The sequence below is a fragment of the Carassius auratus genome, unplaced genomic scaffold (assembly GCF_003368295.1).
Source record: "Carassius auratus strain Wakin unplaced genomic scaffold, ASM336829v1 scaf_tig00021243, whole genome shotgun sequence".
Classification (NCBI taxonomy): domain Eukaryota; kingdom Metazoa; phylum Chordata; class Actinopteri; order Cypriniformes; family Cyprinidae; genus Carassius; species Carassius auratus.
The window spans coordinates 89,751-104,082 of NW_020525093.1; the positions used below are offsets into that span (position 1 = coordinate 89,751).

At 38.6% G+C, this 14,332-nt stretch overlaps 1 protein-coding gene across 2 annotated transcripts; it reads right to left on the reverse strand.

Annotated features, from left to right (window-relative positions):
- Nucleotides 1-351: 351 nt before the first annotated feature.
- Nucleotides 352-12,246, reverse strand: LOC113076775 (myosin heavy chain, fast skeletal muscle-like). Of its 2 annotated transcripts, XM_026249473.1 has the most exons (40): nt 12,036-12,246; nt 11,574-11,787; nt 11,298-11,441; nt 11,066-11,222; nt 10,749-10,776; nt 10,536-10,650; nt 10,352-10,444; nt 10,187-10,250; nt 9,991-10,089; nt 9,804-9,907; nt 9,494-9,632; nt 9,285-9,403; nt 9,008-9,157; nt 8,749-8,919; nt 8,367-8,673; nt 8,049-8,119; nt 7,886-7,973; nt 7,690-7,807; nt 7,448-7,571; nt 5,823-5,959; nt 5,479-5,734; nt 5,151-5,393; nt 4,891-5,067; nt 4,627-4,772; nt 4,445-4,535; nt 3,942-4,331; nt 3,740-3,866; nt 3,521-3,639; nt 3,213-3,409; nt 2,938-3,121; nt 2,690-2,855; nt 2,472-2,596; nt 2,032-2,340; nt 1,717-1,920; nt 1,509-1,634; nt 1,209-1,379; nt 1,021-1,125; nt 839-934; nt 585-716; nt 438-455 (listed from the first exon to the last, which is right to left on the reverse strand). In XM_026249473.1, the coding sequence occupies exons 2-40, from the start codon at nt 11,772-11,774 to the stop codon at nt 438-440; spliced, it is 5,811 nt and encodes a 1,936-aa protein (XP_026105258.1). In that variant the 5' UTR covers nt 11,775-11,787; nt 12,036-12,246. The 2 variants fall into 2 exon arrangements, with proteins under 2 accessions (XP_026105257.1, XP_026105258.1); XM_026249472.1 differs by lacking the exon at nt 12,036-12,246 and having other exon boundaries at nt 352-455; nt 11,574-11,774.
- Between the last annotated feature and the right edge of the window lie 2,086 nt (nt 12,247-14,332).

The window sequence follows — 14,332 nt, forward strand, 5'->3', positions numbered from 1 at the left end:
TCACATATTATTATAGCCTAGTATGTGCTGATTACAGTGAGATTAATCTTTACCCATTTAGCTATTTATAAGAAACTGAAAAAAACACAAATGTCAGGGCAGGACAAAACTTCTCCAGGCCCCAAAAATACCCTTAGACTCCAGAGGGTTAATGCCTAAAAATAAGATAATGTACTTGTAATTTAATGTAATGTACAACTTTACTTTTGAAACTTCTCATTTTGTATTAAAAATATTGTTGAATTTAATGATAAATAGCTAAAGCTCTTTAAGTAAAGTGTCAGTTGAATATAAACATGTAAGTGTTTGAAAGAAGTTTCATATGGTGGACATAAATAAAAGAGAACAGCATGAGATTGTATTTCATTTTATTGGACACCCATGAAAACCCAGCACAGTCATATTATATGCTTGCTTGAAGGTGTTGTTTCTTCTCTTTATTCTTCATCCTTACTCTTGAAAATGCAGAAAATAACAATTTTGTTGAAAAATATTTGAACATGTTACATATAAACTGCAGATCACAGCTTGACAACATCAAGCATTAAATATCTAACTTTACAGCTACTATGTGTCTTTGTTACCTTTCCAGCGTCGCGGCTCTTGGCTCTCAGCTTGTTGACCTGGGACTCAGAGATATCAGCGCGCTCCTGAGCCTCCTCCAGTTCATGCTGCACCTTCCTGTACCTGGACAGGTGAGTGTTGGCCTGCTCCTCCTGTAAGGATGACACCAGATAACCAACCCCTTTCAGAGCATTGCACTCCTGGCACTGAATGTATTGTCTATTGAATATAGAATATCAAAACCACACACTTAAGACATGTGACATAGACTTACAGCTTCTTCAGCCTGGCGCTTGTAGGCCTTCACTTTCAGCTGCAGCTTGTCTACCAGATCCTGGAGTCGGATCACGTTCTTCTTGTCTTCCTCAGTCTTTGGGTAAAAGTATTGTTGATGGTCTTAGTTTACCTATGTAAATTATAATGAAATGTAAGTTTCTAAATCCTGTGTAATTTTACCTGGTAGGTGAGCTCCTTTACTCTCCTTTCATATTTGCGCACTCCTTTCACAGCATCTGCACCACGTCTCTGTTCAGCTTCAACTTCAGCCTCCAACTCGCGCACCTTCAGTAGAGAGAGATTGATGTCACCTGTCAAATCTCTACCATAGCCAGTTCATCTAAGACTGTGTTCAGCTTGTAATTTACCCTGGACTCCAGTTTCTGGAGCTGTTTCTTTCCACCCTTCATGGCCAGACTCTCAGCTTCATCCAGACGGTGCTGCAGGTCTTTGACAGTCACCTCCAGGTTCTTCTTCATCCTCTCCAGGTGAGCACTGGTGTCCTGCTCCTTCTTCAGCTCCTCAGCCATCATGGCAGCCTGAAATATAAGCCAATTGAAATTAACTAGCCAATATAGACAGAAATTAAGGTTCCCTTTGTGACCACATGCAGACAAAGTTAAATAACTGTTTAATTTAGAACAGAGCAACAGAATGTAAGCGCTCACATCAGTGATGGCCTTCTTGGCTTTCTCCTCTGCATTTCTGGCCTCCTGAACTGCATCGTCCACCTCACCTTGAACCTGGACCAGATCCGCCTCAAGCTTCTTCTTGGTGTTAATAAGACTTGTATTCTGTGGGATTTCAGCAGGTAGTTTAGTGTACATTTAACTAATGATGTGTTATCATGTAACCCTGAGTATAGTTTTTCTGTACTTGTGAGTGCAGCAGTCCCACACGCTCGCTGGCATCCACCAGCTCCTGCTCTGCCACTTTGCGGCCTCTCTCTGTTTGCTCCAGGCCAGCTCTCAGCTCCTCAATTTCTGCTTGCATCAGGTTATTCCTGCGCTCCACCATGGCCACCTGCTCCTTCATGTCCTCCTGTCCTCTGACAGCTTCATCAAGGTGCAGTTGGGCATCCTGTGGAAATGTTCTTTCTTTATTAGTTACATGTCATGTTTAGTTTCATTCATGTATAATATTATTAAACATGTTATATCTGTTCCAGTTCCTCATTCTACAGAACTATACCTTGAGTTGTCCTTGGACATTCCTGAGCTGTTTCTGGGCCTCAGCAGCCTGGCGGTTGGCATGACTCAGCTGGACCTCCATCTCATTCAGATCTCCCTCCATCTTCTTTTTGACTCTCAGGGCATCATTTCTGCTCCTAACCTCAGAGTCCAGAGTGCTCTGCATGGAATCAATCACTCTTTGGCTGTTCCTCTTGATCTGTTCCATCTCCTCATCCTTCTCAGCAAGCTTCCTGTCAATCTCACTCTTCACCTGGTTCAGCTCCAGCTGTACTCGAAGAATCTTGGACTCTTCATGCTCCAGGGTGCCCTACAAAAAAAAAAAAAAAAAAAAAATCATTCTTTTTAATTACAGGATTTCATTCCACTCCATATTTAATGTTTTAATATTATTAAAAACAATGTTGTCATAATGTTCATATTTGAGCAAAAGAATGGCACCTCGGCTTCTTCTAGTGCAGTCTGGATCTCTGATTTCTCAGACTCCACTGTCTTCTTGGCTTTCTCTAACTCATGAATGCTCTTTCCAGTCTCTCCAAGCTGCTCAGTTAGGTCAGAAATCTCCTCTAAAAAGTTTAAAAAGAAGAATTCTTAAATGTTCTATGTTCTATGTTTTAATTTTCTTACATCCTTGGTGTACAAATAAAAGTGTCATTTACGTTGCAGATTCTTGTTCTCCCTCTTCAGGGTCTCGAGGTGGTCAAGAGCTTCCTCATAGGAGTTCTTCATTTTGAAAAGCTCAGTGCTGAGGGAACGAGCTTCTTTCTGAGCTCCTTCAAGTTCAGCCTGACTTTCCTCATACTTCTGTTTCCACTCTGCTAGGACCTAAAGAAAAAGTAAGTCATTGTTAATTATCCAAGTCCACGATGCAAGGTTTAGATTTAAAGATTATTCATGTCCTTCTCACCTTGTCAAAGTTTCTCTGTTTCTTGTCAAGGTTGGCAGCCAATGAATTTGCCCTTTCAACATCAATCATGAGGTCCTCTACTTCACCCTGCAGTCTCTGTTTGGTCTTTTCCAGAGAGGCACACTTGGAGTTCACTGCCTCAATGGATTCTTCAGCATCCTGCAGACGCTGGGCAAGCTTTTTCCTGAAGAAAGTGGTATAAAACGAAGAAATCTTACCAACATTTGAGATATTAAATGTAGGGTCCCGAAAACATTGTTCTTTGTTGTATTTACTTGGATTCCTCAAGCTCCTCGGTCCGCTGGATGGCATCAGTCTCATATTTGGTTCTCCATTGGGCCACCTCACTGTTGGCCTTAGACATTCCCCGCTGGAGTTCAGCTTTGGCCTCCTGCTCCTCCTCATACTGCTCTCTGAGCAAGTCGCAGTCATGACGGGCTGACTGAACCGCATGGGCCAGAGCATTCTTGGCCTGTAAAGCAGCATATTTTGGCCTTTTTAATATTCCAGTCTTTACAATTATTTAGATTGTTGAAACTTAATTTTTAAAATTAATTAACTCATTAATTTTGTATTACTCTACCTTGACTTCTTCCTCAATATGCCTTTTGAGTTCCTCAATTTGCTGTGTATAAGCCTGTTTTCCTCTAGTTAGCTGTGAAACAAGTGCTTCTTTCTCTTCCAGTTGGCGGCTAAATTCACCTTGAAATCACGTTAGAAATATTAATATGAAATATAACACAGACATTTTTTTATATTTTTTGACAAGGTTTTGACATGTACCTTATTTGCCATGCCTTACCATTTTCAGTCTGAAGTCTTGCACGCTGTGCATTCATGTCATTCAGCTGACGAACATTTTCATCACTCTTGGTCTTGATTTCACTCAGCTGGTCTTCCAGGGTACGACACATCTTCTCTAAATTCGCCTTAAAAGGTACAGGATTTAAAAACAGATGTTTGTAAAGATGCTTTTATATTTAATGATTCTCTAATGACATTACCTTTGCTTTAGCCACAGCCTCCATGTTGCTTGTCAAGTCATCAATCTCCATCTTGTATTCACTCTTCTCCTTCTCCAGCTTCTGCTTGACCCGCTGGAGGTTGTCGATCTGTTCTCCGAGTTCAGCTACACTGTCTGCCTGCTTCTTTCGGAGAGCTGCAGCTGTAGCTTCATGCTGCAAGGTGGACTCCTCCAGATCACGACGCAACTTCTGGAATTCAGCTTCACGCTTCTTGTTCATCTCAATCTGGGCAGCAGTAGCACCACCAGCTTCCTCAAGCCTCTCGCTGATCTCTTCAAGTTCCCTGGAGAGATCAGCTCTCTGCTTCTCCACTTTAGCACGAGCAGCTCGCTCTGCCTCTATTTCCTCTTCCAGCTCCTCGATACGGGCCTGAATAAACAATGAAAAATCATTGATACAGTGATTTTGGTAATGTGGGTTTTCACAGCTATGCATCTATGTACATCACAATTTTACATAGAAAATGTTAGGTTTAGCATTACCTGAAGCTCTTTGATCTTCTTCTGAAGCTGTGCTCCCAAAGACTGTTCATCCTCAATCTTGCTGAGAAGCTGGCTTATCTCAAAGTCCTTCCTTTTTGAAAGTAAAGTTTTGTAAAATGTAAAAATGCTAAATCCTTTTTTTGGTCAAATGTGTAATCGTGGGAAGGTTGGCATCCACTCACTTTTTGATCTTCTCATCTGATTGCTGTTTGTCATTCTCCAGGTCCATTATGGACTCCTGGGCCAGTTTCAGATCACCCTCAAGCTTCCTCTTGGCTCTCTCAAGGTCCATACGGAGCTTCTTCTCTTGTTCCAGTGAGCCCTCAAGCTATTGTGATAGAAAATTAAAATTAAAATAGAGCATTAAAATCTATTAGATAACAACAAAATTAATTTGTTGTTATTAATGAATATTAATAAATATGAATGAATGCCAAACGTCTTACATCATCCACTTGCTGCTCAAGCTTTGTCTTAGCTTTAGTCAGAGTGTTGACTTTGTCTTCCTCTGCCTGAAGGTCATCAAGAGTCTGCTGGTGTGCCTCTTGGAGGGCTTTCTTCTCTTTGGTCAGCTTGGCGATGCTCTCATCCTGAGAGGCCATCTCCTCTGTCAGGTTTTTCACCTAAAGGGAAGCATTGGTTATTGGTTTCATTCTCAAGAGTTTAAATCACAATCAGCAGTATGACGATGTAAAAAAATACTTACTTTATTTTCTGTAGCATGTTTCTCCTTCTCCACTTTTGCCAAGGTGAGCTCCAGGTCATCGATGTCTTTCTTCAGCTCGGAGCATTCATCCTCCAGTTTCCTCTTCTTGGCAGTCAGTTCAGCATTGATTTCTTCCTCATCCTCCAATCTCTCGTTTGTTTCTTTGAGTTTGGCCTCAAGCTGGATCTTGCTTTTGATGAGACCTTCACATCTCTCCTCAGCATCAGAAAGGTTTTCAGATTCCTGTTCATTGACATGGATGAAGTTAATGACTTACATGCACAGCTTTAGGATCCATATTAGGATGAGTAAGAGCTCAAATACTCACAGCTGTTACTTGCAGTTGAAGGTCGTTTTTCTCTTGAACAAGTGACACCATTTTCTCTTCAAGTTCCTTCTTTTTAGCTAACGCCTTTGCCAAATCCTCCTTCATTTTTTCATAGTTCTCCTTCATTGCTGCCATTTCTTTCTCAGTCTCTGCACTCTTCAGAAGAGGCTTGATCTTGAAGTAGAGCTTCATCCATGGCCAATGTTTGACATTCATGAATGAGCGGATGTTGTATTGGATGGAATAAATTGATTCTCTGTGTAAATTGTAATAAGTAAATCAGTCATTATCAATCTGTGGTACTAAACAGTTGTGTTCCAGGTTGTTTTGTAAGTTGATTGTACCTCCTTTCCATCATTTTGACAAACTCCTTTCTCATGACATATCCACGGCACAAAGCCTGAGTCATGGTAACCAGCGATGCTAGTTTCTCATCTCTCATCTCCTCAAGAGTACCCAACAGACCAGCTTTGAAGAACACCTACAAGAATGTTTAGAACATTTTAAGTGGTACAATGTTGTAGAAGCCAAGTAATCCTCCTCAATATAAATGTGACCTGTGTTATGCTGCACAGGTTTTTTTTCCTGCATATAGAGAACTATCAGGGGGCTGCTCCATCCAATTTTGTGCCGGCTCAACAAAACTCAAACAGGCAGTCATAGGCAAGCTTCACTGAATATCATCAGTTAAGGATTCTATTCAAAAGTGTGCATATTTGAATAAATATTTATATCAATACACAAATTTACTTTATATTTCTTGGAATTGTTATCTCTATTCATCTGCTAAATTATTTGATCTGATGGATATTAGCTGCTTTCAGTGCTATCTGCCTGTGTTTGTCTCATGATTATGATGAGTGGATGAAATGTAATCAATATATGTAATCCAGATGGTGCCACAAATGGCTGACTTGATGTGCACCTATCCCCTTCTTTTGCTGTTTTTGTTTGTTTGTTTGGTGTTTAGTAATTATTTTTTAGAAAAGTTGGTCAAATTTATCTCAATGTCCAGTTCTCGCTACTGACAAACCATTAACTATGACTTTTGCCTCAAATTTGCTACTTATGAATTGTTGGGTAGAATTCAGAGTGGATCACATTGTGGAGTTAACAGGGTAAAGAAAAGGCGGTGGAATACATTTCTACATAAATGAAAGTTGGTGTGGTTTTCTGAAGATGTGCTCTACTACGTTAAAAGCACTCTTCATAAACCTTGTTCATTATTGTGAATTTTTACGTCAATCTGACATGCATAAGTGTAGCATTGCAACAGCTGTCTGAACAAATAACTGAAACGTTACCCAGACCCTTTTTTGTCATTCTTGGACATATTAATAAAGCATATCTATCCCATGAACTGCGAAAATACAGACAGCATTTTACATGTCTTAGCAGACCACTGGTACACCAAAATAAATAATTCATATCACTCTGTCCCACATGCAGCTTTGAGGCTCTCTGAACACTGTTTGGTTAATCTTATACTGACCTGCAGGCAGAAACTGAAATCAACTAAACCTGTAATGTAAGGACTGTATAAAGATGGACTTATGAATCAGAGTTGGATTTACAAGTCTGCTTCAGCTGCACGGATTGTATTGTTTTAGAAGCTTAAACCACCGATCAGGTTGATCTCAGAGACTGTAACACCATACTCCAGTTTCTGTGATGATATGTGCATTCCTACCAGGACATTCTTATGATTCAAAAATTATAAACCATGGTTTACTGGCATGCTCAAACAGCTTTGTTACACCAAATAGTTTGCTTGGGGATAAAATCTTATATGCAATCCCTGTCGGTACCAAGGCTTGAACCCGCACATTTTGGAAATTAGAAATGTTATGATTTTGTAGTGTAGCATTAAGATTTGTTTTTACTCAAATTACATAAATGATCAAGTCATTAATTATAATGAAAAAACTTAAAGTTTCACTATGTGTAATAAAATAACTGAGGAGCTCACCTTGGTGTGTCCAAACTTGTATTGGGTGTGGTCAACATCAATAGAGCCCAAGAGTTTCTCTGAGGCCTTTTTGTTGTCAATGAACTGTCCCTCAGGGATGACACTAGCATTTAATACTTTGTATCTACAGGACATTCAGGCAAGTGTCATGTTCTCGTAAAGCCACAAAAACGTATTTATAAGATAATAAAAAATTAGGTGGTACATCATCTCCAGTTAGGAAGTTGCAAAAAGTCGTTTACCTCTGCTTGAAGTCACCATATAGAATTCTGCTGGGGAAACCCTTCCTGCAGATTCTGATACCCTCCAGCACACCATTACACCTGAGCTGGTGGATAACCAGGAAGTTCTCCATCAGTCCTGCAATGCAAATGTTCTTAATGTTTCAGAAGTATTTTAAAACTGGAATGCATTTGATTCTTTGGGGATCAAGTTTACCTGGAGTCTTTGACTCATTAGGAATCAAGCAGCGCACAAAGTGAGGGTGAGTGCTCCTTAGGTTAGTCATCAGCTTACCCAAGTTCTCCTGTGGAAATATTTGTCATTAGTCTAGTTTTTATAGAGGTGGTTCACATCCTTCATTAAAAGAGAATCAGTTTACCCTGAACAGTGCAGAGACCGTCTGGAAAGAGCCACCCTTCTTCTTGCCTTTTTTTCCACCGCCACCCTCAGCTGTTTTATGTCAAAGAAGGTCATATTTATTTTATGTTGCTGTATATAGAGCTGTTCAATAGATTGATATCTGATAGTGACCGATATTAACTGCTCTGTCAACATCTTTCATAGATATACTTTAGATATACCTAATGTTATTCTGAAGTGCAGAATATGTGATCACATAATGTACTACATTAAGTTCTATGTTTTGCACGACATTAAAATCAATATAGTAGAATTTAAAAAATGCAGGTGTTCATACCCTCAGCAGCTCCATGAGTGGCATACAGGAAGGCCAGTACTTTGAGCGATGACTTTTGGTAAAGTTGCACGACAGAGTCATTCAATGGATCCTTGTTCTTGTCCAACCAGCCGACAATGTTGTAGTCCACAGTGCCGGCGTAGTGCACCAGAGAGAAGTGGGCCTCTGCCTTACCTTTGGCAGGCTTGGGCTTCTGGAAGGCTGCACATTTGCCCAGATGCTGGTCATGCAGCTTGTTTTTGAAGCTTGTGTCTGTTGCCTTGGGGAACATGCACTCCTCTTCAAGGATGGAGAAGATACCCATTGGCTGTTGAATAAATGTTCACACTCAAGTACAGTCACAGTGTGAATAGTAATATTTATTTACCGAATATCCTCTTACCTTCTCAATAAGCTCAATGCAGGCAGCCAAGTCCATACCAAAGTCAATGAACTCCCAATCAATGCCTTCTTTCTTGTACTCCTCTTGCTCCAGAACAAACATGTGGTGATTGAAGAACTGTTGCAGTTTCTCATTTGTGAAGTTGATGCAAAGCTGCTCCAAGCTGTTGAACTGATAATCATACAGAAGGAAGTTCTTACTGCTGACTGCTATCTTTTGTATTGTGATTCTTACAGAGACATTAATAACTGATGCTCACATCAAAGATCTCAAATCCAGCAATGTCCAGCACACCAATGAAGAACTGTCTAGGCTGCTTTGTGTCCAGCATCTCATTGATACGGACGACCATCCACAAGAACATTTTCTCATAGACAGACTTGCAAAGAGCCGAGACTGCGTTGTTCACCTGAGAAATTCAAAGATCAGTGTAATTGATATTACTTAGACTTTTTTTTTTCAAGAATAATTGTGTTTTCTGAATGTATATGGGACATTTCTAGGTTTTTTCATCTATTGAGAAGATAAGTGATCACCTGTGGTACTGTCTGGCCTTTGGTTACCATCTCATTTCCAACCTTCACTCTGGGGTAGCACAGGGCTTTCAGCATGTCAGCGGAGTTGATGCCCAAGAGGTAAGCGATTTTATCGGCCACTGAGGAAAAACAGTTTTATGCATTACTTTCACTAATGAAGTCACTGATTATGTCATTGTTTGCATGCTTGTGTTATTGATACCCCCTACCCTCAGTGCCGTCAGGTTCAGCTTGCTCCTCTCTCTGCTTCTGTTTGAACTTCATGTTCCCATGATGCATCACAGCACCTGTCAGCTTGTAGATGCTGATTTTCTCATCAGCATTGAACCCCAGAATGTCAATGGCAGTCTGTTTTTACACAGATCAAATAAAACACATAATGCATTAATATGCAGTTTATATTGCATGTCATGCAGTATTAGCACTGGTTCATGCTCTTTTTAATTTAATGTCAGATACATTGCTTGTAATCTGAAAATACCTCTTCTACTACTAATAAAAACAGAGTTGTCCACATACATCTGTAGCAATGAACTCCTCCACATCATTGATGCTCTTGACAGTGATTTCCCCCTGACTTATCATTGGATAGTCGTAAGGGTTGGTGGTGATGAGCAAGGCCTCTATAAAGAGTTGATGTGCAGCATGTTAACAGTGCTCTCAAACTAGGAAATAACTGAAACAAACAATCCTGTAGATTTCTCACCGAGCAGCTCTGGCTTGTGTCCAGTCATGAGCTGGTAGAAGATGTGATAACTCCTCTCAGCTGACAGCTGGAATGTCACTCTCGACTTTTCCAGCAGATCTGTAAAAAGTGATGAAAAAAGAAATTGAATTTAATTGATTAATCCACTTTTTAGTCTTCAAATAAAAATATTTGTCTTTAAACAGTGTTGACTCACAAGTTTCAATATCAGCTGAGGCCAGTTTTCCAGTGGTCCCAAAATGAATCCTGATGAATTTACCCTACAGAGATTGAAAACATTTACAAAAGCTTAACTCTTTGGCAGTTTTGAAAGTGTGACTGATGTTTGACAATGCTGAAATGATTAATAAGTGCAACTTACAAAACGAGAGGAGTTGTCATTCCTCACAGTCTTGGCATTACCATAAGCCTCCAGCAGAGGGTTGGCTGCCACAATCTGGTCCTCCAGTGATCCCTAATGTAATTGTAGGGCAGCAGATAGTAGATGTGAGATGAAGCTCAAATACTGTGATCAATAACTCTGTCTAGAATATGTATTTACTAACCTGCATTTTTCCAGGGACTGGCTCTGGCTTCTTCGGTCCAGACATTGCACCAACAGTTGCAAAGTACTGAATGACACGTTTTGTGTTCACAGTCTTTCCTGCACCAGATTCTCCACTGGAGATTGAAATAAGATCTTCTTTTAGTCATACATTTTCAATTTATGCATACAATTTAAAACTTTAATTTATTCAACCAGAGCAATATTAACTCACGTAATCAGGACAGACTGGTTCTCGCGATCTGAAAATAAAGCAGGGAATGAATTGAATTGTTTGTGAAGAATTTTTTTTACATTTATTTTTTGTTGTTCTTGCATTTATACATTAATAGCGTGTATGGTAACCTTTATGTTGTATTTACATTGATTCATGTAAGTTCGTATAGAAGAGGTTTGGTCCCATTGAAGTGTTTTTTGTGTGTGTGTGTGTGTGTGTGTTTGATGTAAACCAAAGTAGTACTTCTTATAAAGCACTTGCCAAATGAATTTGTTCTTTAACTTTAGAGACACACACTTCCATAATCCACTTACCAGTGAGCATGAACTGGTAGGCGTTGTCAGAGATGGAGAAGATGTGAGGTGGGGCTTCAATCCTCTTTTTACCTCTGTATCCAGCAACAACAACTGCGTCGTACACTGGGAGCCACTTGTAGGGATTGACAGTGACGCAGAACAAGCCAGAGTAGGTCTGAAACAGAGATAGTCCAGTTTTACAATGCTGCCGCCCCATACCAGGAATAAAACATGATTGACTTAGACCTACATAGATCATCCATGCTGCGTAACGCTCTTTGAGGTTATACAGCACACAGGGCTCATTGAGGTGGGTCATCATGGCCATGTCCTCAATTTTGTCAAACTTGGGAGGATTCATGGGGAAGATTTCATCTTCTTTTACCGTGACAGTCTGTAATGAAAATTGATCAGCAATCAGAAGAAAGATTAAACTTTTTGTACACGTTTTGTAGAATATTTCACTGTACTTGTTTAACTCCTGCAGACTCAGCTGCAGTAGTATATGAAATAGTATTATACTTACTTTCCCACTGTGAGTTTTGACAGTAGCTTTGCCACCCTCTTTACTAACAAGAGTACCCTTCAGATACATCTCATCTGCATCTACCACAAAGAATGCTGTTTTGGCATCAAAGGGGGTGTTCTGAGCCTCAATTCTCTCTCTTTCTGTTTTCCGGAGGAAAATGGCCGCCGGGCCGAAACACTCCATTTCACCATCTCCCATGATGGCACTTCAACTGTGAAGCAGAACAGACATTACAATGCTAATAGACTTAATTTGGTTTACTTTTTAACTTTAGTTGAACAAATTTTTCAAACTTCTTTGGCTTTTAACTTTAATGTTATAATTTAATGTAGTGTTGTGCATTAAAATACTTGTTCATTTACAAAAACCAAATAGAGAACCATCTAGAAAAATATCACTGTATTGTTAGCATCATTTGGCACGTGAAGAACTTTTAATCTTACTTTATTATCATTTTACCTTGTATGATGTTCAGAGAGAAATATCAGCTGTCAAGTTCAGGATTCTGAAAATCAAAACAAAAAATAAAACACTGAACAAAAAATGCAAAAAGACAGTAAAACAGCATTGGATGGTGTTTTTTTTTTCATATGTTAGAGTATATATGCTAATATGTTATTTCAAATATAGACACTTATAAACCATATTCTGAAATTGCAAATGAGTGGCATAGCTTACCAACCTTCTATAGGCCACTGTGCTACAATCAGAGGGTGCCATTTATATAGTGTTGTTACTGAACAGTCAGCAGAACTGTCCAGCTTGATTTGGTCATGTAAATCTGCTTGGTGTATGGTAATGTAACTCTGTCCTAGAGGAAAATAGAATTCAAGCTACTCTTCTTTTTCTGTTTTCTTTTTTGATTTGCTATAGATTAGCTTTTTTACCTAATCTTTTACCTCATCTTAAAACATTTTCAATGCATAAATTTGCATAATGTTGAGATGTTTTCATCTTAAAAAAATAGCATACTTCTAGATTTTTAGATTATGTACTTATATTGTTTAAAATGTTTTACAATCCATCCTTTATGTATATTGTACTGTTCTTGTTCATGTAGGTTGTCATATGTGGACTTGTTTGTTTGTAATTTGTTTAATTTGATATAACAGCTCTTATTTCAAAGCAGCATCCATAAAATGAATATAACTTGGCACAGAGGAGTAGCTTGGTTTGGATGTGGAGAAGTAGTCAGCTGTCACTGGTATTGAGTTTCAGGGGATACAGCAAAAGCTGATGCCTAAAAGCTATTATTTTTAGTAAAGGTAATAAAGAATGTATTTTTCTGAAACTATTTATCTTTTAAATATCAATTAAAATTGGTTAATCACTCAATGTCATGCACCACACTGACCTATGTTCCAGTGTTTGTTCTTGGACATTTAATATTCATATTACTTCCTCTTCAAAGTCAAGATAAAGCCATGTGTGCATATAATGTCAACTTTTCACACAAATTATTTAAATCTTTTTTTTTCTTTAATTGTATGTAATAGATTTTCTTAAATCTCAGGCATGTGAGCAGAGATTTTCCTCTTGACCAGTTTGAGCAGTTTGCCAAGCAGGACCTTTAAAGTCTTTAAGATTTATTACAAGAGATGGACTGTAGCAGTCCTTCCAAAAGGAAAATAATATCTCTAGCAGATGTTTTATTGGGCAATAAACCACAGTGGTCTCTGCAATCTTGTTTCATAGTAATATTATGACTCTCAAAGTTATAAACAGCATGATCTTATATGGAGAAAACATTAAATATAGCACAGTGAGTTCTTCTGTTTGTATTATGAGGTTTAGGTCACTCATCCAGGCCACAGTGAAGACCTATCTGACCTATCATAACACCACTAAGAGCTCTCTGTAAGTGCACTGATTTTTCAATTCATTGTACCTTTAAAAAAAGTAATGAAGAGTTTACTGTTTGTTCTCGATTGTCTGGATTTATGTGTGTAATGTTAGCATTTATCAGTTGCTGCATTTTACTATTGTTGTACATCGTTACCTGCTATTAACTGACTTTGAGTTACATGCCTGAGAATTTTGCTTGATTTTTAGATAATATTTACAGTAGGCATGCCAATTGATTACATATTTTTAATTGGATAATTTTTTGTATGCTTAACCGTGATTAATCCCACACTCATTGTGAAATTAAACGTACCATTTATCTTGTTTAACATTATTTTCTCATTATTATCCATATCCAGCAAAGTAGACTAAAGATTAAAGGGTAATTCTTATAAAACTGTATTTTCTGCTAATTTATTTCAAGATATGTTCAGATATCTTTTCAAAAAGGACACTTAGAGTCTCTAAAAGGATAATGAAGTGTTGTTGCCAAATCTTCCTGACTTTTTGACATGCATTAAATAATTCAGACTGTCATGGAGACAGGTGTGTATGTGGGGGGTTGACAATAAAAAGCAGAACAGCATAGAATTTGTGTTTCTTTTTATTGGACACACATAAAAAACCAGCACAAGTCATATTGTATGCTTGCTTGTAGGTGTGGTGTCTTCTCTTCACTCTTCATCCTTACCCTTGAAAATGCAGAAAATAAATATTTAAAAAATATCTCAACATGTTCAGTATAAAATATAGCCTTAGAGAATACAGCCCTAAATCATCAAGCACTTTGGGTGTACTTTGGATTTTGAAAGTTTTGATTCCTTTCCAAAAGTGCCAACAGAGAACAGCATATGTGTCTATTTGTCCATTTATAATGCACACATCCAAAAGAATGAGTCTATTTCTGCGAG

What these genes read in the sequence shown, in the direction of transcription:
- LOC113076775 (XM_026249472.1), bottom strand. Translation starts at nt 11,774, where the DNA reads ATGGGAGATGGTGAAATGGAGTGTTTCGGCCCGGCGGCCATTTTCCTC. An exon ending in CTCAGCTGATATTGAAACTT is followed by an intron (nt 10,090 to 10,186) that starts GTGAGTCAACAC and finishes CACTTTTTACAG; the next exon opens with ATCTGCTGGAAAAGTCGAGA. An exon ending in ATATTGAGGAAGAAGTCAAG is followed by an intron (nt 3,410 to 3,520) that starts GTAGAGTAATAC and finishes GCTGCTTTACAG; the next exon opens with GCCAAGAATGCTCTGGCCCA.